This window comes from Agelaius phoeniceus, chromosome 6 (assembly GCF_051311805.1).
Source record: "Agelaius phoeniceus isolate bAgePho1 chromosome 6, bAgePho1.hap1, whole genome shotgun sequence".
Classification (NCBI taxonomy): Eukaryota; Metazoa; Chordata; class Aves; order Passeriformes; family Icteridae; genus Agelaius; species Agelaius phoeniceus.
In genome coordinates, this window is record NC_135270.1 from 49,504,125 (window position 1) to 49,527,994 (window position 23,870).

Genomic DNA, 23,870 nt, shown 5'->3' on the forward strand with positions numbered 1-23,870 from the left:
TATTAGGTACTCCTTTGTGAATTTGCTTAAGGTTCAGTAAAGTTTAGTATGTTTTTAGGAGAGTTCAGTAAAACTTTGCAACTATGCCTGGTTTTAGCACTAAAATTATTAGAAGTCACAAGACTTTGATACTGTTAGAGGCCTTTTTAGAGTGTCTGAACTTCTGGAGTTTGAGAAAACCAGAGAAACAGCAATAAATAAATATCCACACTTACCTCCTCAGAAGAATTACGAGAAAACCTTTTTCGGAGATGCATGTTGACATCACTGTCACTGCTTCTGTATATAAAAGCAAAGTTTTTAAATTCATAAAGTTAAGTTTAAAAGAGACACTGCAAATGGACGTGACAGGTTTAAGCTACACTAAACCCCAAATATGCATTGCTGCATGTATTAGAATATGGACTGGAATTTATCAGTAACATGATAAAAATGGCTTTGGGAAAATCTGACTCACAATAAAAAATTCATATTCTCAAAAAGGAATCTTTTCTAAAAGATTGTATCTGAGAGCATTTTTGCACCTTTGACGTCACTGACATTTAACTGAGAGTATACCCAAGTTTTATGGCCATTGATATAAAAAATTGGACTGACAGGGAACAGTAAGCTTGAAGGGGACAAGGGCTTTTTCTAAGCAAACTCTCAAATTCATTAGAGTGCTCCAGTGATAAGCATCAACAAATTACAGTTCATGTCCCACTGAAGTAGATTACCTAAGAATAAATTAGAATGTAAGAAAAACCAGAAGTAAATGGAGCAAAATTAGCTGAGTGTCTTTGTACAGGGTCTGCCTGGGCTGCAGGTAAATTTCCCTAGAGCAGTGAGCTGGGGCTGGGCAAGAGGCTTGGAGGGGACCCAGCCAGGAGAGCTGACCCAAACTGACCAAAGGGCAGTGAGACCCACACACACACTTGTTCTTATATCTGTCTTCTGAAGCAACCTCTACACCCTGCTTCTCAGGAAGTGGCCGGACACTGCCATGCTGATGGGAAGTAGAGAATAAATAAAATTTTTTTGGTCTTCTTCTAATTTGCTTCCACACATGGCCTTTGCCTTTTCATGAAAATGCCTTTACCTTGACCCATGAGTTCGTCATCTTATTTTCTCTCCAACACCTCATTTACTTGTTCATAACCAGAAAAAAACATCCAAAAAGTATCTACTGAAATCAGTCAGTGTCATGCTTCCACATAGTGTAACAATGCACATGAAATATTTCATCTACATTACAAAATACTATCTCTGTTAGAAAAGCAATTATAACACCTGCATGTTCAAAATGCACTGGGCTTCCACTTGGGTTTTGTGTGGCAAAGTTTGTAGCACAGTCAAATCAAGTCCCACTGAATCACTCAACATATTTAAGAGAAACAGAGGAAGAAGCCAATGAATCCCAATACTTCTTCCTAAAACAAGACTACAATAAACATCCAATGGACAAGGCAATTTCAAAAGACCAGTTAAGTGTATTTGAGACAAATTTAATGTGAAATACCTGGTAAATTCCTGGAATTCAGCATTTTCTTCCAGGTCATCTTGTGATAGAGTAGTAGTGGCAACATCTGAGATCTGCAAATCTTCTTCAATCATATTTTTCTCTTCCTCGTCGGTATTACTATTTTCTTCTGGTGTCTTTATGGCTATTGGTAAATCCTCTAGATGTTCTACTATGGCCTGTTGAAATTAGGAAATGTTTTGCTTTAGATGACATGACTGATTCCCTGCCCTTCCAAATATCTTAGTGGTGCAGCCTACTCAGACACTCAATTGCAGATAGTATGAGACTGAAAGTCTCACTGAAGAAAATAAAAAAGCAATTAATTTCTTGAAAATCTTCTAGTGATACATGGAATCATCAGTTCAACATACATACATACAGTTGGAAAGTCAGATCTTTCTATTAAGAAGTCATGACATGACATGGCTCTTTGAAGCAATCCACTAGACTTTTTAAAATCTATCCCCAATTAGTCCTTCAAGTTAACAGCAAACTGACTTAATTTCTGTAGTCAGAGTCAGGACCAAAACATGTTCAAGCAATGTGTCTAAGCTACATGTAGAGCAGCATTAAATGGACACTCATTCCTGAAAAATGCTGTCAAAAATTACTGTGCTGGAAAACATGTAGGGCACTTCAAACTGGTGTCTGCAAGAAGAGATGCAGGAGCAAACTGCCTAAACCAAATACCCCCAAAGTACCCACTTCTTCCTCCTCCTCCAGTGCAGAGAAGCCTTCATTTCACCCATGTAACATATCCTACTCAAATTGTTTTTCTAAGTTTTTGTAGGCAAACTTACTTGGATTGGGACAAAATTATATTGCCTATATCCTTTCTTTAGAAGCAATACTAATCAGTAATTAATATCATTACAGATTATTAGAAATACCCTGTCTGGTAATCTGTTATACCTAAGGATTATACAAAACCTCTATTTTAAAACATAATAAAAAAGGCACATTTTTGCTGTACTTTAAGGTAACCTTTTACGTGTAGGGATTATAGAAGCCTCAAATTATTTTAAAACATAATATAAATTCACATTTTTAGTGAATTAGTATTAGGACTTATTTTCTCTTTTAATGTCAGATCTTCTCAGGGATCTGCAATTCCATTCATTCCAGTAGGGGGCTGTGGCAAACAGTGTAATGGAACAGGAAACCAAGTACATTTTAAATATTTCTCCCAAACATTGCAAAATGAAAGCAAATGAAAACCACTGGGATCTGATGCTAAGTCCACATATATATACAAAGAAGTGCTGGTAATAAAATAAAATACCTCAGGATGTTGTGGAATAGTGGAATCTTCATGGTTGGTGGCCTTATTGGCATCTTCTTCTATTTCTAACTCATCTACTAGTAATGGCACTTCTTTTTCATCTGAAGAATTCACATGACTGCTTGTTTTTGTAGTGTCCTCCTCACTGTTCTCAGTATCTGTTTCTGATGGAGGGGTACATAGCTTATTCTCCAAGTCTGCCTCTAGAGCATCTTCCTGTTCTGATGAGTTCTTGTCTTGTAAAACATCTGTTACTGTTTCAGAAGAAGCTTTTTCATTTCCTGTGTCATAACCTTCGATACAAGGCTCGAGGTAAGCGTTCAGAACTGCTGATATGGGAACATTATAATGTGGATAATAAAAGAGATCATGGGGTATCACAGATACTTTTGAAGAACTGGGTACCACTTCAGTTGCAGATTCAACTTCATCACAGCTGTCCAGGTCCTCTGGAGTTTTAGGTATATCTGAGAGAGAGTCATCAGATGTTTCCTGCTGTATAGATAGTTCTTGGCTTTTGAGATTAGAATCATTCAGTGAACAAGTGTTTGTTTCTGTTGTCTCAAGGACAGGTGATTCCTTTGTATGTTCATCTTGTGAAAGTGTCTGTATTTCCTCATTTAGAAGGTGGAGAATGTACTTCTGCGTATCTTCTTGTTTTGATGTATCTTCTGGTAAAATAATTGAAGACTGGGGTTTGCTGTCTTCGACTTTATTAATAGAATCATCTGTAAGTATACCTGAAGTCCAGGATAATGGACTCAAAGAAGAAGTATTGGCTGAAAGGCTCTTGGTTTCATTGTCATATTCAGTGGGGGTTTCCTTAGTTAATTCTTCAGAGTATTCTTCAAAAGAGTCAACAGAATCTTTCTGATCTGTCAGAACAGCTGGAGAAAGGTCATCATTTTGTTTCAGTGGATCATCAGAGATGCTCTCTTCACCTGACATGAATTTATCATTTAGAACCTCCCAAGAGGAATTGGATTCAAAACTGACAGGTCCTGTAATTTTCAGTGAGGTAGGCCTTTGAGGCTCCTCTTCAGATGTTTCCTGTAAATCGCCTAACACTTGACTCAGTTTCCCATTACAATTTTCAGAAGTGGTTTCTGATGGGATTCTCTCAGGGATATCATGAATGTGGACCTTTGGAGGAGCTGGATGACTCCTCTCATGATTAACAGTATACATGTTTTCTTCATTTTCACTTAAAATCAAGATTTTGCTTTCCTTCTCTGACGGTGTGTCTTTGATGTGGACATATGTGGACTCAATTGGAAGCTCCCTGTCAGGATCTGTAAAGTCTTCCTGTAAGTGATGATACACCATTAGAAGACAAATCCTAGCTCAGATACCATTTTACATTTCCCAAACACAGTGGAAAGAATAAATACCTAATCTTTCAGTCCATTACTTTATGAAGGGCCTATTAATGACTCACTTATTTTGAAAGTAGGAAAACTAATTTGGCAAGTCAAGTGCCTTGAACAAAGCTCAATGTCAAGAAGGCAGTTGTACAGAAAGATCAGAATGCAGACAAGCCTACTCCTCAATTGTTAACGTATTTATCTCTCCCTGCTGCACCTGTGGAGACAACTGCCTTGGCTTTTTGACACAATCCCAAACCCTGGGAATAACATAAATCTAACAACTCCAATAAATCCACTGTGAAATACATTGATCTACCAGATTATTCCCTTCCAACAGACTCTATTAAAAGAAAGGTAGTTTTTAACTTTGTTCATAAAAGTGTCAACAAGTTTTAATGTCAACCAATCTTATTGCTCATCTAATCTAATAATAATTATTAGAATACTATAATAATTTTAATTCCAATTACTTTAGTAATGCCCACCAATTTTATCAACTACAAAATATATGCCAACTGTAACCTTCAGTCAAGAAATGAGAGAAAATGCCTGTTTTTTCAAAAGGCCTTTGCCAGTTCTTGACACTGCCAACCCTTACTTAATCCTCAATTCTTTATTTTTGCATCAAAGTCCTGGTCATTTAAACTGCAGTTTGTGTCATGCTTATAATGAGTGCTTTTTACTTTTGTATTGACAAGATTCAGCTTATGGGGTCTTGTGTCTCATACCTGCTAAATTCAGACTGATCATGGCCCTCAAACTTGAGAAGATAGAAGTAAAAATTAAATTCAAAGTCCAATGAATCATTATAGATAAAGGAATAAATTTCAGTCTTATTTAAAACCAATATAGCAAAGTAGTAGATTCCTATGAAACCAATTCTAACCTCTGAGAGTTACAATTGGATGTAAATGTATAAAAGCACAATTCTACCTAAAGCATTTTAGTAATCACCAATGAAAACCCATTTCACTGGATTTAACAAAAATGTGAAAAAAATCAATTCCAGGTTTGTTGTTTATTTTAAATAGCTAAAAAGAAACCTAGAAAATAAATCTGACTTTATTACGTACACCAAGGCAAATTAAAGAAATGACATGACATAGCAGCAAACACATACCCCTTCCAGCTCTGGGAAGTGCTCCAGGAATTGTGCCACATATGTCACAATTGACTGTTCATCGGGGGACTCCACCATGATATCTGTGGAGACAGACGCGAGGGGCTTGAGCACACACAGCTTTGAAACGCTCTTGCAGAGGAACAGATTGTCAGACATTTATCCTGCCATTATGGGCACAGAAATAACAGCTACAAACACTTCTCTTTTTTTCTGACAGATAAGAGAGATGCTCTTCACTGCTGATGGCACTTGACAGAGTTCTCAACATCCCATTCACATTCACTTTTTCCTATTTCCAAGCACATACTGAACCCCGATCAGGGCTCCCTTTTCATTCACTTTTATACTGCCATTCATGCTGTTGTCACTAGACAGTTGGCTGCTGTTGAGTGACAATACAGAGGTTTATTTTTAGCAGAATGGCCCAGTCTTCTAACAGGTGATGAAAGTGCAATTGTGCTTTCAATCATGACACCAAGGCCTAGTGATGGTCTCGTAGAGTTCAGTTAAAAGAACAACAAGAAATCCAGTTATACGTATTTTATATACACATGCACACTTAGGTTTACAGGTATCAATACTTGTGTGTATATATGCATTGCAAAGGGAAAACTGGAAGATGCAGATGCATTTGAATGGGTATCTCTCCATTTACCTGGTATGGAAGCCTCGTACAGCTCATCCTGGAGCGACATTTGGTCTGCAGCCTAGGTGTTACAGAATGGTGCTAATGCACTGAGACACCCCTCAGCACAACAATTAATGCCCTCTAAGAGTGCAGATGTCACAAAGCATCTAAGCAGGAACCAGGACCAGCTATAAACATAGCTAAACACAGGCATAGCGTACATAGCTAAAACCACAGTAAGATCTTTGACCTCAAGGAGCTTACAAATGACTGGAAGCATACAATTACAAATATGACTGGAAGCATACAATTACAAGCCACTGACCATTTTTATTTTTCTTCTTAAAAAGCTCTGCACACTGATCCCATCAGCAGCCTAATGACTGTGAGGTTTTTGGTATGTATCACAAGGCAATATTCATGAATTCATTGTGGACTGAGTGTTAGCCAAAAAAGCTGATGTGTTTACCTTCAGGTTCGAGGAGCCGAGGGACACCCAGTTTATTCTGTGCTATGCTGAAAGCATCCTCCAGGTTTTCTCGGGCTGATTTCTCCAGTGCATGCTTCATGTCTACCAAAGTACAATCTATGGCTTTTATGACAGCTAAGAAAGCAAGGCCACTCCTCCAACTACTCGTGAAGTCCTGGACTGCAACGCCATACCTAAACAGAATTACATCCATTTTACATGGGTGGTTTGTTAACAAAATCCAAAGTAAAGGCATCATCATTTTCAGACTCCTGAAAGTTAAAACGTAAGGTTGCTGAGTAGCACTTGTCATATTTGAGATATTTTTGGATTTCAACATCTAGAAACACATTCAGAAAACACATGGGTTCACAAGCTGAATTGGTGTGGCTAACAGCTGACACCAACCTGCTTGTAGGAAGTAGTTAGTGAAAACAAAGCCCTTAAGAATTCAGCAACCACATTTAACATTCACAAAACCAAATGTCTCTGTGATTCCTGTTTCTGTTGCTCTCCAGCATTTTAATGCCATAGCTTGGGAAAACTTCCAAGATTTAAATATTTAAACACATAAGCATAAATGATTCACATTCCTGTGTACTTGGCCTTCTATAGCAGAAAATCTGCCAAATGCAAATGGTGTCAGCATATGCATAAACCACAAGAGTGTTAGATGCCCAAAGTTTTGGAGGAAAAACAGCCATCAAACTTGCAATGGAAGACAGCCCCAAAATAGAAAATTCTGCACAGATCATGAGATAACAGGATTACAATGATGCTATTATGTTTTAAATACTGCAGTTGCAAGAATAATTTTCTCTTATTAGATCTTTTCAATTTGCACTCTTTAACTGGGCTGAAAAGTCTGTGGCCTTTACTTCTCAGGTCCTCACTTTCTTTGTTACACCTATTAATAACTACATCAGCATTATTTTGGACTAAAACTGTACTTCCTCTGTGGTCTGCACTGACAGCAGTGAACTACAGGGGGCAAGTTTATCTGGTCAGCAAGCACCCTTAGCTTCACTGGAGATAACCAAGTGATGATGCAGTCCACAGGACCAAGTATTTAAGATTTAAATTTTTGTCTTCAACACTAGAAAATTTGTGTTCAAAGGCAAGATATAAATCCAGAGACAAAAACGCCAAATATTCAGCTAACCAACCTGTATAGGTAACTTTGACACATTCCCTCTTTAATAAAAACTCTCTGCCAGTCACTACTTCAAATAACAATACATGTAAAATACACTCCAAGCATTTGCATGTGCATCTTACACTACAGTGAGACATCTTACACTACAGTTTTTTAACCTGTTAGTAACTCTGCCAGGGTAAAGCATTACTACACAAAATGCTTTAGTGAAAGAACCACTTTTTATTAAAGAGGAGAGAGATGTCTTGTGCAGTGGAAACCCACTCAAATGTTACAAGTTTAAGAGAAGTGACTTAAGTTTCATCCCCTTCCCCTCTTTAATACTGAGGAAGGAGGGACTCTGGTAGGGGCTCTGTCCTTCAAGGCAATCTGCAATACACAGAGAAGCTTCCTCTGGGCTACTGCTTAATTTAAAAGGCTGCTAATAAAGTCTTTCGGTACATTTATTTTTTCAGTTCACCCCCTCCTTATACCTAACCATTAATCAGCAAAAGATGTCAAAGAGACTGCATGAAAGCTGGGGTTTGGGGAGTAGAGAATGATCCTGTTTTTAAACAGCACCAAGCAGGTTAGTGCAAGTTAACATTTAACACTCAAACTGTGGAGCCAGCAGTGGCCTTCAAGGTCAGATGGCTGCTGTGAACACATGGTCATAGTGAAACACCCCCTCAGAGACCCTATGCTCCCCAAATTCAAAAGCAGAAGAAGCCACAGCACATGGTAACACACCCATGGGGCAGGACAGAGAAAAGAGACTCAGCTTCAGAGGGGCAGGTGGCAAGACATTGTTTTGTTCAAGGTTTGTTAGCTTACTTTCTGGTTTTCCTCTGCACCCAGATTAGAAGGGCCCTGATGGCTCTGCGCTGATCCTTCACTGTAATGGACATGTTTCTCTCCACGCTGGGAGTGCTGGGGGATGTATCTGATTCTGGACCACTGGGCCCAGAGGACAGGCTGGAGGAGGAGGAGTTCCTGTTGAGGTTGCCTGTAAGCTCCTTAATCTGTAATAAAAGGTGAAATACACAGTGTTCTGCTTTATCACTGGCTGCATCGTGTCCTTGTTTTCATGCAAACTTTAAAGGGATCAGTGCCATAGCTGAATTTTAAGTGATAATTATAAACCTGTTCATTTTAACTCTCAACTTGTATTTTACAAGCATGACAGCCAGCAGCAGCCCAGGCAACAGAAAGAGCAAGCTCCCAGTTCAAGCCAAACTGCGCAAATTAAACAAAAAGCAAAGAAACATGTCCTTGAAAGAAAAGTTAGTTTAAATGAATTGTTCTCTTCACAGGAATTGCTTGAGTGAAATATTTTTCATCAAGAAATGGTGACCTGCAGCAGCACTCCTGTCCTTGGCCAGCACTGACATTTGAGACTCTGCTGCTTTTGGGTCCCCCCACTCCCGTGCCCGCTGCTGCCAGGGTGGCAGGTTCTGCTCACAGCATCTTTGCCTGTGAGTCTGCCTGGCCAAACTGGTTCTGTGCAGCACTGTTCACCCTCAGGAGCTCAGCCAGGGAGAGAGGCCCCAGTGCAACTTTGAGATCTTCCTTTTAACCTTATAGCCATTTTTAAAATCAGACCAAGAGAATGAAAGGGCCTCGCAGTCTTATGAGAGTTGCAGAACCCTCCCTCCATCTCTCTCTGTCCATTAGAATTTGGGATTGTCTAGATGGTAATTTTCAAACTATGGGTAGATTAGGGAGCAGTTTTAATCTCAGCCTGGGGATGAATCAATTTTCAGGAATTGATAATATGTGTTATCAGTTCCAGGTCCTTTGAGATCTTTCATATGACCATGTATATCAGTTTGGAATTTTTGCTGTGTTGAGCAAGTCTCCAGAGAACAGTGATTCTAAATGGAATTTCCCACCACATTGGACCAAATCCAGTAAAGGTTATTGAAAATAAACTGTGACCTGGAACCATACCCAGGACATTGGTTCAGTTCCAGGGAATCTGGAACAGAACCCTGAGAAGGCACAGGAAAGAAGGAAAGTAGTAATCTGAAGCTCTAATTCAGGTCCAAGTTAAATGAGGGCTTAAATTGTCTCCAATTTACATCAAAATAGGTCCAATGAAGTAAAATGAAAGCAGCTGCAAGTATAAAATTAATGTATATTAGGAGGGGAAAAGCTCAGGTTTAGCATGATTAATTATGTTCTTTAGGATTAAAAACCAATTTAAAAATCAGTATTCAGCTGAAATAGATGGATACCATGAAGACTGATTACTTATGGTTAAAGTATTTAAATTTTATTACCTGAAAAAACAAGATTATATTCCATATTAGTCCAAGTACCAGAGAGGAATTTCCATCTGCTATTTCTGCTGCATCGATGCTAACAAGCTTTACCTGTAGGAGAGATCATAAATTCAGAGCCAAATTCAAAGCAGCAAGGTATGTACAAAAAATGCACTGAGACTACTGGGTATGTCCATACCACTGCTGCCACTGACAGGCCAGCAAAAAAGCAATGCTGCAATCTTGTATTAATGAACATTTGCCCTGATCAAATCACCCTTCTCCTGGAACTCCTCTCTGAAATCCCCAGGATAGTCTGCAGAACAGAAGTGAACTCAGTTCTGCATTTTTGGGACTACAAATGTGTTTCCTCCATACAAAAATAGAGGAAGATGGGACCCCACTCATAAAAAGTAGAGAGTCATTTCTCATACAAAAATCTAAAATCCTAGTAAGATCTGCTTGCTTCTTTTTTTCTATGCATCTCCTTTCTCCTTCCTTATCCCACCTTACACAGCTTGTCACAGAGTTCTGATTAAATCAGTTAGCAACGGATAGGGTTGCCTAACCCAAGCAAACTCTAGACTTTCCCACACTGAGGTTTTTTCCAGCTGATAACACCAGGATGTTATTCTCTTAGACAACACAGATTTGGTTTTGGCAAAGGTCACGGAGGAGGGAGGAGACAAGGAAGCTGTCAGTGCTGCACATGGCACCCAGCAGCCCATTTATCTCCGAGAATCCCGGACACGGTGAGTCACTCAGCAGGGCTCTACCCTGCTGCCCCAGCTCCACAGACACTGTCGGGCTCCACCCACTGGGGTTTAATGTCTAACCCTGAAGCTCTTGGCAGCCACGGCATTTTGCCAACACTTTCATCACCGCCCTTCACTAACCGGTTTGGTTAAGCTGAAAAAAGGAAAGTAAAATAACTTTTTATCTAGTAGTTTGCACAACATTTTCAGTCTTAGCAAGAAGACACCTCTAGTTGTCATATTTCAAGGATCAGATTTCTTGCTAGCTCCAAGGTATTTGGCATGGGAAAACCTTTAAGACTTAGTCCATTTGAATAATAGTTTCTCCAAAATGGGGAGCAAGTCACATTTATCATTTCACTGCTTAGTGTGAGCTCTGTCCTCTTACTGCTGCTTATGTTTATCACCTAGCCCAGAAGAGAAACTCAGCTAGAAGATATTGACTGCTTACTTTTAAGGGAACAGGAAATCCAGAGGAAAGTAGTTTTTAGCACTACTAATTAAAAAGCCACCTGCATTCAAGGTTCCTCCTTCCTAGCCTTGCTGACTGAGGACCTAGTGAGGTCCTGGCAACCAGATATGCTTCAGCTGCAGCTCTCCCAATGCTGGTACCAACAGAGAGAAATAATCTCATCTGCCAGTGGGCCTTAGCTGGATTTGGGTACAAAGCATCAACTGGGAAACTGTTAAGAAATATGGGAATATGTGAAATATTTCTTAGCAGCTCTACAGCAGGATGTGTAGACGTACACATTTAGGGCCAGATCAGCCCCTACTGATGGAGTTTCCATAGGGAGGCTGGAACACCTGCAAGTTACTGGACAACTCCTTGACCTTTCACATCCTCTCCTGGGGAAAAAGGCAAAGGATGTTAAACCTCCCACACCTACAAAGTCACAAAAGATGTGCTGAGACCTCATATCATGCTCATTCCTGCACTGGGGTTTGCAGCAGCTCTCCTGCATGACAAGCACTGCTGCTGGAGCAGGAGCTAAACTCAGTGCAGGGAAGCAGCAAAGGGACACCAGTTGCTGTTGGAGCATCCCAAACAAGGCAGGGTATTGCACACACTGATCCCTCCTCAGCCATGAAGTTTAACCTTGAATCCTTTATAGGAAATAGCCCAATATCTGTTTACTCTTTCTGAAGGATCCATGTATATGAATTGTTACATGGCTGGGGCTTCTCTTGACCCCATTACTCTCAACAACACACAGGCCACTTCCACAAGGCTTTGGAATAAACCCATCACAGGAGAAATAAAAGGAATTAGTCATTTCCAACTACAGGGTCTGATCACAGTTGGTCACTTAAAACTGTAGGAAATGATGCTGTGGTAGTACAAAACTGACTATGAGGGAAGTTATATCCCTGTAAGGCTTTGATTCCTGGAATTATGCATTTATATCATGTTCCCAGTTTCACTTTCTCCTGCTTTTGACTCATGATCAGCTGCTGCAGCAACCAGTTTACCAGAAAAATACATGATTTCTATAAGTGAAAGTATTTCTGAGAAAAGAAAGTCATCTGCCATCAGTGTAACTGAAGTAATGCCACTAAGACCCAAGTCATAAAAATTACTTGCATTTCTTTTTATTTTCTTTTAATATTGGGTTCCTGATCCTTTAATCCTGTTGAACTTAAACATTTAAAATGAGCAAATAATCCTTGCTTTAGACTCTGTAGGTGTTCTTGTAGTGCATTTTTATATGGCTTTTCAGCCTTGCTTCTAAGGTAAGTCACAGCCTCTTGAGCAGTACACTTCTCTTGCATATATGCAGCACATCAGATTAGCAACAATTACAACTTGCAGCACACATCAAGAGAAAATATTAAGACCAGTCTTTGAAAATACTCACGTTACTGTCCTCCAAGAACTTAAGTGCTTTGGCTATGTTGTTCAAACGAAAAATGCGATGGGTTGAAGATTTGTATTCGTGCATCTGGAAAAAAGAATTGCCACACTGTTTTTAAAACTGGTGGAATCATTCACCACATCATACACAGCTTAAAACACTACAAGCACTGAGGCAAAATAAAGCTAAGGAAATCTATCTATGAAAAATTATTGCCATCTTTAGCGAGCAGTAGAATGCTTCAACTACACAATTGTAGCAAAACAGGGTGAGCAACCAATTTTCCTTGCTCCCCAGATGTTACCACTCTCTTGGGCCTGCCACATTGATTATTTATGTACTCACTCCCCAGCCATGTTCAGTCACAGGATCAGGTTTGCCTGAAAATTCATAATAAAAAAATTTCTTTTGTCTTGAATTAAATTTAATTATCCTAATTAGGAAGCATGAGCAGTTTTAATAGCAGGCACAGGCAGGTGGGAGGCAAAAACCTTCACTTTGGCAGAAATGAAAGATTCTGCATGCCTGTCTCCCTGCAATTCCACTTTGGCATACTGTTTTTATCCCATATGTGCAGAAACAGCTAACAAGAAATGCAGCCAGCTGACTTTACCCCCTTCTCTCACCTCCTCCCTGACCTCCCAAAGCATAGCCTGGGGTTTACCATGATGTATCTCCCCCTTCAATTCATTTCAAGCCTGGCCCTCAATGCAATCTGTAGGAATGCACATAGAGACACTGCTACTTCTGCTGCAGCTCTGCCAACCTTTAAGAACATTAAAAAATATTCTTGACTCTGAATGTGTGAGCACACATTCAGGGGGCATTCCTGCTGCAGGGTATGCAGGTGGTCAGTCACTACAGAGCATCACCAGGTGCATCTGCAGTGGTGACACAGCTGCTCCTCTTACCCAAGTGTGAGAGCTCTGATGACAAGATTGATGGAGAAAGAAAACATTAAAGTCAACTGGGCATTTATATTTGCGTTGGGTGTTCCATTTCTGGTATGTGGAACTTTACACAGCTCTTACAAAGAAAGGAGGAGAGAAGAAGTTTCTGATTAGTAAAGCTTTGCCCTGCTGATTGAGATGGTATTAGTAAGACTAATGAAACCTGAGTCAGGATACCAGAAAGAAACTCAGGTTTCATTAGTCTTACTAATATGGTCTAAATCAATGAATTTAATTCATCTAATCAATGAATGAAACTCAGACCTACAGCAGGCATCAGAAGAGCTACTGAGTGTCATAATGATCTTAGACAAAATAGAAACAGAATTTAGGGATTTAAAAAATGATACAGCAAATATGTGTTTTCTTGGTAATGTAATTTGGGTAATCTCCAAATGGAATGTGTGAGCATTAAAGTATTAAATCCTTAAAAACCCTTCAGGGGTAGGAACATTAACAATGATCACACGCCATTTACACCTCATTGTCATATTTCCTTGAAATCTACACTATAGCTCAGGACACCTACCTGTAGCATAAGGAAATGACAACAAAGTTGCTGAAATTCTTACTACATTATGCAAGACATGGGCCCAAATTCACCCTTATTCCTTGAATATCCAGACACTGTTGCTTGTAACATACCAAGCTCCTAGGAATGCAGGTTTCCCCCTCTCTGTACATACCAGCTTTTGTCCTGACAGGACTTCCAGGAGCGCCATCAAGATTTTGCCATCTTGTATATCAATAAACAAGTCTTTCACTTTCAAAGGAGGCTTGCACTGTGAAGAAAAGAAACCAGGTAGTTTTTAAAACACTGCTTTTTGATAAATCATCATGATTTCAGAGAGATGGAAGGAGAATTTTACAAGACAGAGATACAAGAAGTAAATCATAGCCTGCTGTAAGAAAGAGCTGATTGTTCTTCACATTGGTGGCAGTTTTGACCTATGAATGTTGGAGCTAAAACTGAAATCAGACAAGGACTGATTCCAGATTTCCCATAACAGAATCTAACCCTAAATACTCTGCCTAAGGAATAACCACCCAGGGCTTGGGTGCTGGTCCCCCAGACTAAGACACGTCCAGCAGAAGCAAATACCACTTTGTACAGAAATAAGCCCATGATCCAGCCAGCCACAATGTCCCTTCTCATGTGAAAGGCTTCTAGTGGTGCCATTCTGTCTCCCAGCATTTTCTAAGTACTTTGAAAAGCAACTTCTTGTATTGTGTCTCTCTTTTCTCAGCAAACTCCTCCAAAGAGAACCATCTCCTCACTTCACTACGGTGTTGGTAGATGTGTGCACTTCAAGGCACCCAGCCAAGCTCAGCCCTTAGGGGTAGTCCCAGCTGCAGCAATTGCAGTCTGCTCAGGTGCCACTCACTCACGTGTCCCTAAAGAACCCAATCTTTTCATCTTTGGTTGGGCAATGCACTTCTGTTCGATTCAGCACTGCTCCTGGCAAACTGGGACCACACATTTTCATTACTGGTCTTTCATCTAGCCAAGAGAATAAACAATGCTCCATGAAATAAAGCAAAATATCTTTCCTTTCAAAATTAAATAACTTATCTGAAAGACTAAACCCCAAACACTTTCTATTCTTTCAGTACTTAAAGCAAGAACAAACAGAGCTCAGAAATTCAGACTACTCCAGATTATCCCATGATCAGCAGAGCCAGATCCTCTCAAGAGATGACCCAAGAAGGATCACACCAAAAGTTTCCTGAAGAAGTACAAGAAGACTTCATTGCTGCCTCTGAAAAAAAGAAGCCACTGTGCAAGAAGTGCCTCTTTGAGGATAAAGGCAGAAGACACCTTTCTCAGTGAGTCTCCTCAGGGAATCACCTGTAATTAGAGACAGCTTCAGTGAAGCTGTCATTGTTTACATGGTTATGGTTATTACACCACTTCCAGGAAATGTATTAATAAAGCAAAAGGCTTTCACCCTTTCTCCAGAAAAGCATTTTTATTTGTTGAATCAGAGAGGAAAAAAAAATTTATTCACTCCAGAGAAAGCTGACCTGCCCACAAAGGTTCTAAGACTTCATATGCCTGGCACACCAGAATTAACAGCACCCTTTCAGCCTTTTTCAGCCCTTTTCCTTCAGTAAATCAAAGACGTTCTTTGCAGTCACATATTTGACAACCCTTTCTGACAAGTTCCAAACCTACAGTTAGTTTAAAGCCCTGGAGCCTGATTCATGAAGGCATCATGTAACACTGTCTTCGTTCTGAGAGGCCCTTGGGAGCAATTGCTAGTCAAAACATTTCCAACTAGCCTTATTCTGATTTTCCAGTGAGATTTAGGAGGATCCCTTTATGCCTTCAAAAACACTCACTGCAGAGTAGTGGACTTAAGCAACTCTATATGTGATGCTTTTCTTCTAAAACCCTTTTATTGTGTCTGGAATGCAATCACTTCTCAAGAACTACTAAACTGAGAGTCAGCCCAAACCTAGTCCCACTCTGTACTTTTTGAAATTTAACTGCACTTACTAAAGCATTGTGAAGCTCAATCACCAGTCTGAGTAGATCATAAAGCTGGTCTCATTCTTAGATCCTGCACTAAGCATTGCTGCTGTCTCATTAATATCAGGATTTTTTTTTTTCTTTTCAACCTCAACACCAAAAAAAATCTCTGTGTGACAAACTACTCAGGAGAGGTAGCACTTATCTACTATAAATAAGAACAGTATCTTAGGTTTAAGAGCCATACTATGGTGTCATTAAGAAACAATTACAACTTAAAGATATGATGTCCAAACATTAGCTCTCTGATGTAAGTGGATATGTGAAGATTCCATCATATTGCCCCCAATAACATGACTGATAAGGAATTACTGTTTTCCATCTTCAGATCTGGGATGAAGACAGGTTCTGAAGAACAGCTTTCTTTAGCCATGATTCCTTAGATGTTCAAACTTCCCGTTCAGAGAAGAACACAGACATCATCATCTCAGAGCCTCAATAATATTTGATTTTAAGTGGGTGCATTCTATGGGAAAATTCTACCCTCATGGTAACAGGCAATGGCATTAAAGATTTCAATGCACCTGAGATGATAAAAGCCAGTCAAGCTTTCATTGTGCCTGGAAATGAAGTTTAATTAATACAGAAACAGGCTTTGAGCTTCCACTCATTCTCCCCCAAAATGTGCACAGATGTCAACTTTGTTTCTAAAATTTAACTACTTTAGAGGAGTTAACTGCAATCTGTCTATAGCTATGTCCTTGTATCACAATATCAAGACTGTTTGTCAGTCTTACCTTTCCCAAGTGCAGGTTTATCCATCTGGTAAAGGTCCTCTTCTGTACATTTTCACGTTCAACTAGAAATATCAGAAACAAAAAACAGCACTTAACTTTCCAGAAGAGAGAAAACTGGTAGTAAATTTCAAAAACTGATGCACAAAAGAGTTAGAATTCATGAGAACTTGGTGAATAAAATGAATATATTCTAAATCAGGAGATATAAGGTCCAGTTTCAGTGTTTTATTCAATTTCTTTGACCAGACATGGGCTGTACACTTGTAGATGCATTTAAAATGCATGAGGAAGGAATTTCTTAGTTTTGCAATCTTCAGTGTTCACTTTCTGCGAGGTGAACATTTATGTGCTGTGCCAGCTCTCCAGTGTTGTCACCCTCTGAGCTTGACCCCTCAGTGTCAATTTATAGGATTATTGCTCTGACACCCTCATGCAAATTGGGCTGGAGTGGATTCCAATGTATTTGCATGCCCAGGGAAACAGGACCAACACAGCACTTTTGTCTTCATTCTTATGAATGGAAAAGCCTCATGAAATCCCATCTTCCCAGTCTCTTAACCAGTGATTTAGAATCAAAATTCCAAGTCCCCAGGCTGAAGAATCATTTTATTTATATTGCAATACGACTAGGAGTGCTTGTCCTCGCCAGAACTGTGCTGTACAAACAGCTCTTGGGCCAGCTGAGGAGTTTTTAATCACATCTGCCATTTCCTGAATCCATTTCCATAGTGAACTATGGCAAGAGTGTAAGGGGAATCATATTACTGACCAGCTTTCATTTACCTTCTAATATAAAAGAGTAAACTATATATTTAATATAAATGAAGTAGAATGTCAAAGCAATATTTCACTTTAAAGACAATTATTCTCAAGTGGTTACCAAGTTTCACTTGAATTAAGGAAATCTGGCAATTTATGAACAAAACCCATTAAAACTAGTAATATGCTAGTATTTCAATTTACTCATAGAGCATATCAAATATATTTTAAAACCATTTTGTGTTTCTTCAGCCCTACAAAAACAGCTAACCTATCTACTGGGAAATCACATTCTGAAAAAGTCTGGGTTGCTTTTATTGGTCAGATTGATTACAGGCCAAGCAGTAGCTTCTGTAAATCAAATTTTAATATTGTTCTTTTTGATCATTTGAACCAAAGGGTCAGCAGCCTCTAATCATGTGTATAACTGTTTTCCTTATTTTGATGCAGTGGAATAGAGCTTTTCAGCATGAAGTACATCTGTCACTGATGTCCATTCAGGCCTTTTAAGACGTCTTATTCCATAAAACCTGATTTTCTCCAAGATTGGTTAAAAAAAGTCATTACCCTTCAAGTGCTTTAGAAAACATAGAAAATGCCAAACTAATTATTGCTGTTGGCTTTTCTTTTAAAATTTCTTAGAAGAATGTGCAAAGATTTGAAACAGCTCTCTCCAAATGAAACTGTAAATTATATTAGGGCTCCGGAGTGTCTGTAAAAAACAGCCACAGCATTTACCACCTACAAATCTCAAAGTACAATAAACTGAGAGATGTGTCACATATTTCTTGGGCTTTGCTTTCTTCAGCACCTCAGCTTCAGAACTGGGTTTCCATGCACTCACTCCCACAGCCAGGGCTGAGCAGCAGAAGTGCTGTGTGTCACCCAGGGTGTAACTTCGACAATCGAGCTGTTAAAATTAACCTTGGACAGTGGGTGGAGGTTAAGCCAGAATTATTCCCAGATATGCTTCTTTCTGTTCAAATACAGGTGTACAGAACAGGCAGAGGAGCTAGCAGTAGGCAGCAGGGCAACCCATTAAACTTGTCTGAAATGCTGAGGAATGCCTGGATGGGCACCAGTGCCAGGCTTCAGAAAAGAAAAAGGGGACCTTATCAAATGGGCTGGATACACAGATTTCCAATGTCAACCAAAATCAAAAAGGAAACACAGAAAGGTTCACAGAAGCAACCACAGTGTTTTCTGGTCTCATCAGTGGCTTGGTTTCTTGTCATATTTTTCACCAGTCACTTTGGCAACCTTCACTTTAAGTGTAAATAAGGATGCAAAAGAGAGCTGTGTTTATTTACAGATCATCCATAAAACTGAGCACACACTGGCTCCTAATTTTGCTGCAGAAATTCTGCCATGATGCAAATCAGGAGTTGCACATATGTCTCAAAGGATGGGTGAGCCAAGCTGGTATTACTGCTTTGGGAAGCTCACACACCAAACATTAAAAAAAGGCACATTCAGGAAAGCACTTGCATACACAGACAGGTTTCTGAGATGAATTTGTCTCTATGGCAAACAGCTTCTTTCCAGGAAGAGTGATGACCCCAGAATGGGCACTGTTTGATTCTGTAAAATTCTAAAGCAACAGTAACTGGAAGAGGAAGAGGAAAGGAGAGGAAATGTGTTTATAAAATCCCTAAGGCACACAAACCCCTAATGCAGTCCATATGCTCAATGGCAGATTTAATGGGAAAGTTCAGCACAGGTATTTACTGGTGTGTGCCTTTAACTGCTATTCTGCTCCAGCACTGTGGACCTCCCAGTTTCAGTACAGCCCCTCCTCTCTACAATCCTTTCATTTAAGATGATTGTAGAGACTCTATAAACTTTATGCAGTTTCTATAAATTAAATGGAATCTTTTTTTCTCTTTCACACCTAATATTATATGAAAGTGAAGAAAATCATTCAAGTCCAAAGTTCCTATACTTACGTATATAGTTTACTAAAACTGCACTGTGTTTACTGGGCAGCTAGAGAGCAATAACACTATTATAAAATAATAATTATAGCCACCATATGGCTGGCCCCTAAACAAATCCTACACTGGGAAAGAAGGATGCCTGCTGTGAGGATTGAATTGAAAGATGGAAGGTAAAAAGTCAGGAATTGCCTTTTTGATTCAGCTCAGCTCAGACCTTGATATAAGAGAAAAATTATAGAGACAAATTCTGACCACTCACAGAAGCTGGGTCTTCCACACTCTTGCAGGAAGCCCAACTACAACATGCTTTCACAGGAGGGTGTAAGAGGCACAATGTTTTTATCAAAGTGCATGGGTAGGCACTGACAGGCATAAACTGCAATAATTTAGAGGGAAAGAAGTCACTGGAGAAGAAAAAGGTGTACTGTTAGGATTGGGTGTACCCTATTGTATAACCCACACAGTTCTCTGCCCCACAGCTGTGTCCTGGAGGACAGCAGAATTTGGCTCAGCCCCAGTAACTGCACCCTAGTCAGTATTCAATACTCACAAAGATATACTGCTTCATAAAATCTTATGGCAAAGGCAACTAACTCCTCAAAGAATAAAACTAAGCTAGTTCAAAAACCACTTGGGCAAAACTCAGGGTTAAGCTGCTAATGCACAAGGGAGTTCTGCTGCTTTCCTGTGTGGCACTATTTCCTTCCCCACCAGTCTAGAAATTCCATGGGCATTTGCTAATGCCATTTCTCCCCCTCCCAAATGTCCTCAAAGGTCACTACTGTTTGCATCACCTGCAGGAAGCCAATCCCTAAGAGCCTCTATGTTCAACAGCAAATTGGAGATAGCAAATATTGATTTGCTTCTAAATACTATTTATTCTGTTGTTGTAGAACCAGTTATGAATAATCCTCTGAGGCACACCACCATGAGGCTGGGCACTTCAAGGAACTATGAAACATGGAAGCTGATTTGAGTAGAACACTTGTCGGTGTATAATTACATAGTTTCAGGAAACTGCTTGATTTGCATGTATGGATATTATTCCCAAAGCAAAGCAGAAGGTCACTTAAATTTGCTTCCAAACCTATTAGCATTTCATCTAGGATATTATCATCGAATGACGTTAAAACCTTCACAACAGGCCAAGCTGGCTTGTAGATCTACTTACAACTTACCTTCCAGACATCTTGCCAAGTTCCAGTTTTGTAATTAGCACAAAATCCACCTTCCTGCTTTCTACCACAAGCTCAGCCTCTATAGATACACTCACCATTAACAAGAAGCAAGTCTTCCAGATGGAAATGCTGGTGTTGGCCATCTAACTGTGACAGAGGATGCTTTAACCACCCTTGGCTGCAGAGGCAATAACTTGCCAGGATAATCACCCCATATTCACTTCATAAGTACCCAGTGGCCACCACAGAACCAGTTCATAATGTGCATGCCTCTGGATGTATCCCAGCATTTGCCAATGTCTTTGATCAGGAGAAAATGACACTTCTTATTACACAACAAAAATAGATGGGGAAATGTATGATAATTAAATACTACAGCCTAACTCCGAAGTGGAACGTGGTTCAGACACCCTAAGTCTTGGGAAATGCAAATTCCTCTCCTTCTACCTTCCTCACCCCCAAACTCACGTTCATAGAGTTAAGCAATCAATCAGTCTCTAATGAACACACATTGAACAATCCACTTTTGAACTCCAGGCCACTAAATAAAATGAGAACTGGATTTTAAACCGGGTGTTCCTGCACTGTGACACAACTTAGGTACTTCTGATTACTAGGCATCATACTAAAAAATCTGAATACTCCTTTCTCTGCAAACAGTGTTCACAAAGGAAGCCAGACTGACATCTTAGAAAATGGATTTTACCTAAAAATGCTCATTTGAGATGATGATAGATGCAAGAAATTGCCTACAGGAAATAAAGCCCATGCCATTAGTTAGAGTACATGGTCAGGCACTGGATGCAGGATGCTGATGACAGATACCAGATACAGACAACCCATGGGAAGTACAGATCCTTGTCCAAGAGACCTTCTACTGTTCAAATACAATACAAGGGACAAAGTTCAGGTGCACAGCCCAAGGACAGAGCACATGTAAGCAACACATCTGGCACAGGGAGGATGATTAAAGGTGTACTGTAACAGAAGGAAAAGGGGGAGAGCAGGAGAGACTGGCTGTGGGGGTAGCAACTGACAGGAAAAAACTGGAGAGTTTAACATTAAATGTGTAAAGTAGGGCAGGGAAAAGTGCAATTAAATTTTGTACTTTTGTTTCATGTCAACACAGAGTTGCATTAAACATATTGAACTATGAATGCTCAGAGACATAATTTCTATTAAATGTTTTCACAAGAGGATGAAAAAACAGCTCAAAACATTCCTCTCATACATTTGGTGCAGTCCAGCAACATTGCTCTGTGAATACTCAGTACTTGCACATAAAAATCTCCATATTTGTAGGAGTGTGAATTTTAAAGGCATAATCAAAATATAAGGAAAAATTTTAGCCAAATTGCCCACAAAATTAATTTTATAAGCTTATGAATTCCTGTGAATTCTATATTTTCCTTGTGCTTAAGAAATCCCCAAACAGCTTAGAAGATTAATATAAATTTTCTGTTTGATCTATACAGGGGTTGGAGGCTTTGTTGTGTACCATATGCCAATTTGATGTAATCTGGAGCACATGAAATATTAAATCTTAAAAACCCTGGTTTTCTAAAGCAAACATTAACTACACTATATAACATGAGTCCGCTCTCAAGTTACCTCTTATGAACAGGGCCTCTAAGCCCTCCAGATGAAGTTGTTAAGTTAATTGTTTGTTGAAACTGACCCATTTATTAGGGTCCTTATTAAATTTCTATGGCAGGTGTTGAAAGCTTGAGGCTTTTTCATTCCATCAAAGTTGCAGAGTCCAAGTCTTATTGGTTCAAAATTCTTTAAAACTCAGGTTGGTGCTGCAGAACACAAACATTGTACGATCCCAAGCATTACATTTTCATTAGCTGCAGCTAAACAGGTTTCTTTTGGACTTCAGTGTCTGGCTATAGCAAAATATTTACTGCAGCAATTGGTATATTAAGATTACATGCACCAGACAAATACTACAAGATGAATATGAGATTTCTAAAAAACTCTTAGTGCTTCAATCCTCATAATGTCTGAGACAGATGTTTCTCTTGCCAAAGAATTAGATGAATTTACTTGTAAATTCTATTGGGCTTTGGAAGAGAAATCCTACATAAAATATTACTATTAGAGCTGATCAAAATAGCTTCCAATAAGAGGGATTTATATTTTCCCTTGAAAACTAATTTAGTAGTGGCAGATGGTAGATTCCCCTCCGTGTACCCTTCATTCACAAAGCAAACATCTTTGTTCACGTTACTCTTTATATACATGGGAAATGTTATTGAAAAGAATAACAAAATTTCTCATTTACATACCAGGAATGTTATGAAACAAAATCTGACAAGGTTAAAAAAGAGAAATGCAATTCTGTTCTGAACACTGAATGAAACAGACATCAGTGTATACCGTGAAGATTGCTGGACTCAAATAAAGTATTAACCAGGTTAAATTCAACAGGTTTGAAATTGATCTAAAAAGTGACTTAAGTGTTGATCCAGCAAGGGGTTTTCAGGCTGTGCAGGACCTCTTGTGGTTTATTACACACTGTTCAAGGACCATAGTACCTCCTTCTGTGTTTGAAATGAAACAGGGTTTGCTGTTACCAGCAGGTGCCATTAGGAGAAATGCAACAACAACCAATAACGCTGTGGTTCAAGAGTTGTTCCTCGCCCTGAGTTCCTGATGTTCCAGTGCTGCTTGCTGCACTGGTACTGGCTCCTCCAAATGGCTCACCTCCTGGGACTGAGGTCCCCAGCTTTGCAGTGGGCAAAATATCCCACCCCTGTCATTGCTGGCATATTGAACTCTGCTTTAAAGCACAATGCTTAACTTCAATTTCAACCTCTTGCACCTTTTCTACCTACTTGACTATTTCAATCAGATCCTCTGTACTTGCTCAAAAATAAAATCAGGAGCACCCCTCTGAAACTAACAAAATCATAGTTGCCACATTCAGCCAGGTACCAGTTAGCACTATCTTCTTATCAGTTAGAGAAATGGCCCTTGAATAAAATTCACATTGACATGGTTTTACCAGCACAGACCTTTCCCTCCCACATGGAGAAGTAGGTCCCACAACCATATCAGCATCTGTATCAGTATTCCATGTATCACTTCTAAGTGATCCCTGGAAAGATCTGCATTCTTAGCTTGTGGCATCTAAAATGAAAAATACATCATCCTCCAGAAACCATCCTACATCCAGCAAGTAAGGGCTAGTCACAGAGTCCAGTCCATTCCATCTCCACTTTGCATTTACCTTTATTTGTTATGGCAAACCTAGAAAGCTTCAACTGTGAAGCATTCCTTATTCTTCACATTTTTTTCATTCCTAGAGAGGGAAAAAAAATCCTTTTGGCTGGTTAACTTTGTTGAAACATCAAAATCTGAAATGCAGTAAGATATTCTGCTATACATCAT

General features: G+C 39.5%; 1 protein-coding gene across 1 annotated transcript in view; it reads right to left on the reverse strand.

Moving 5' to 3' along the window:
- Positions 1 to 23,870, reverse strand: part of CLMN (calmin) — a 76,265-nt gene that overhangs the window by 9,045 nt on the left and 43,350 nt on the right. The window contains exons 2-11 of the mRNA XM_054635185.2: positions 16,601 to 16,662; positions 14,017 to 14,112; positions 12,384 to 12,467; positions 9,788 to 9,880; positions 8,340 to 8,527; positions 6,371 to 6,564; positions 5,271 to 5,353; positions 2,784 to 4,088; positions 1,499 to 1,677; positions 216 to 279 (exon numbers count right to left, since the gene is read on the reverse strand). Of these exons, the coding sequence (XP_054491160.2) occupies positions 216 to 279; positions 1,499 to 1,677; positions 2,784 to 4,088; positions 5,271 to 5,353; positions 6,371 to 6,564; positions 8,340 to 8,527; positions 9,788 to 9,880; positions 12,384 to 12,467; positions 14,017 to 14,112; positions 16,601 to 16,662 (2,348 nt within the window). The remainder of the gene's footprint in view (positions 1 to 215; positions 280 to 1,498; positions 1,678 to 2,783; positions 4,089 to 5,270; positions 5,354 to 6,370; positions 6,565 to 8,339; positions 8,528 to 9,787; positions 9,881 to 12,383; positions 12,468 to 14,016; positions 14,113 to 16,600; positions 16,663 to 23,870) is intronic.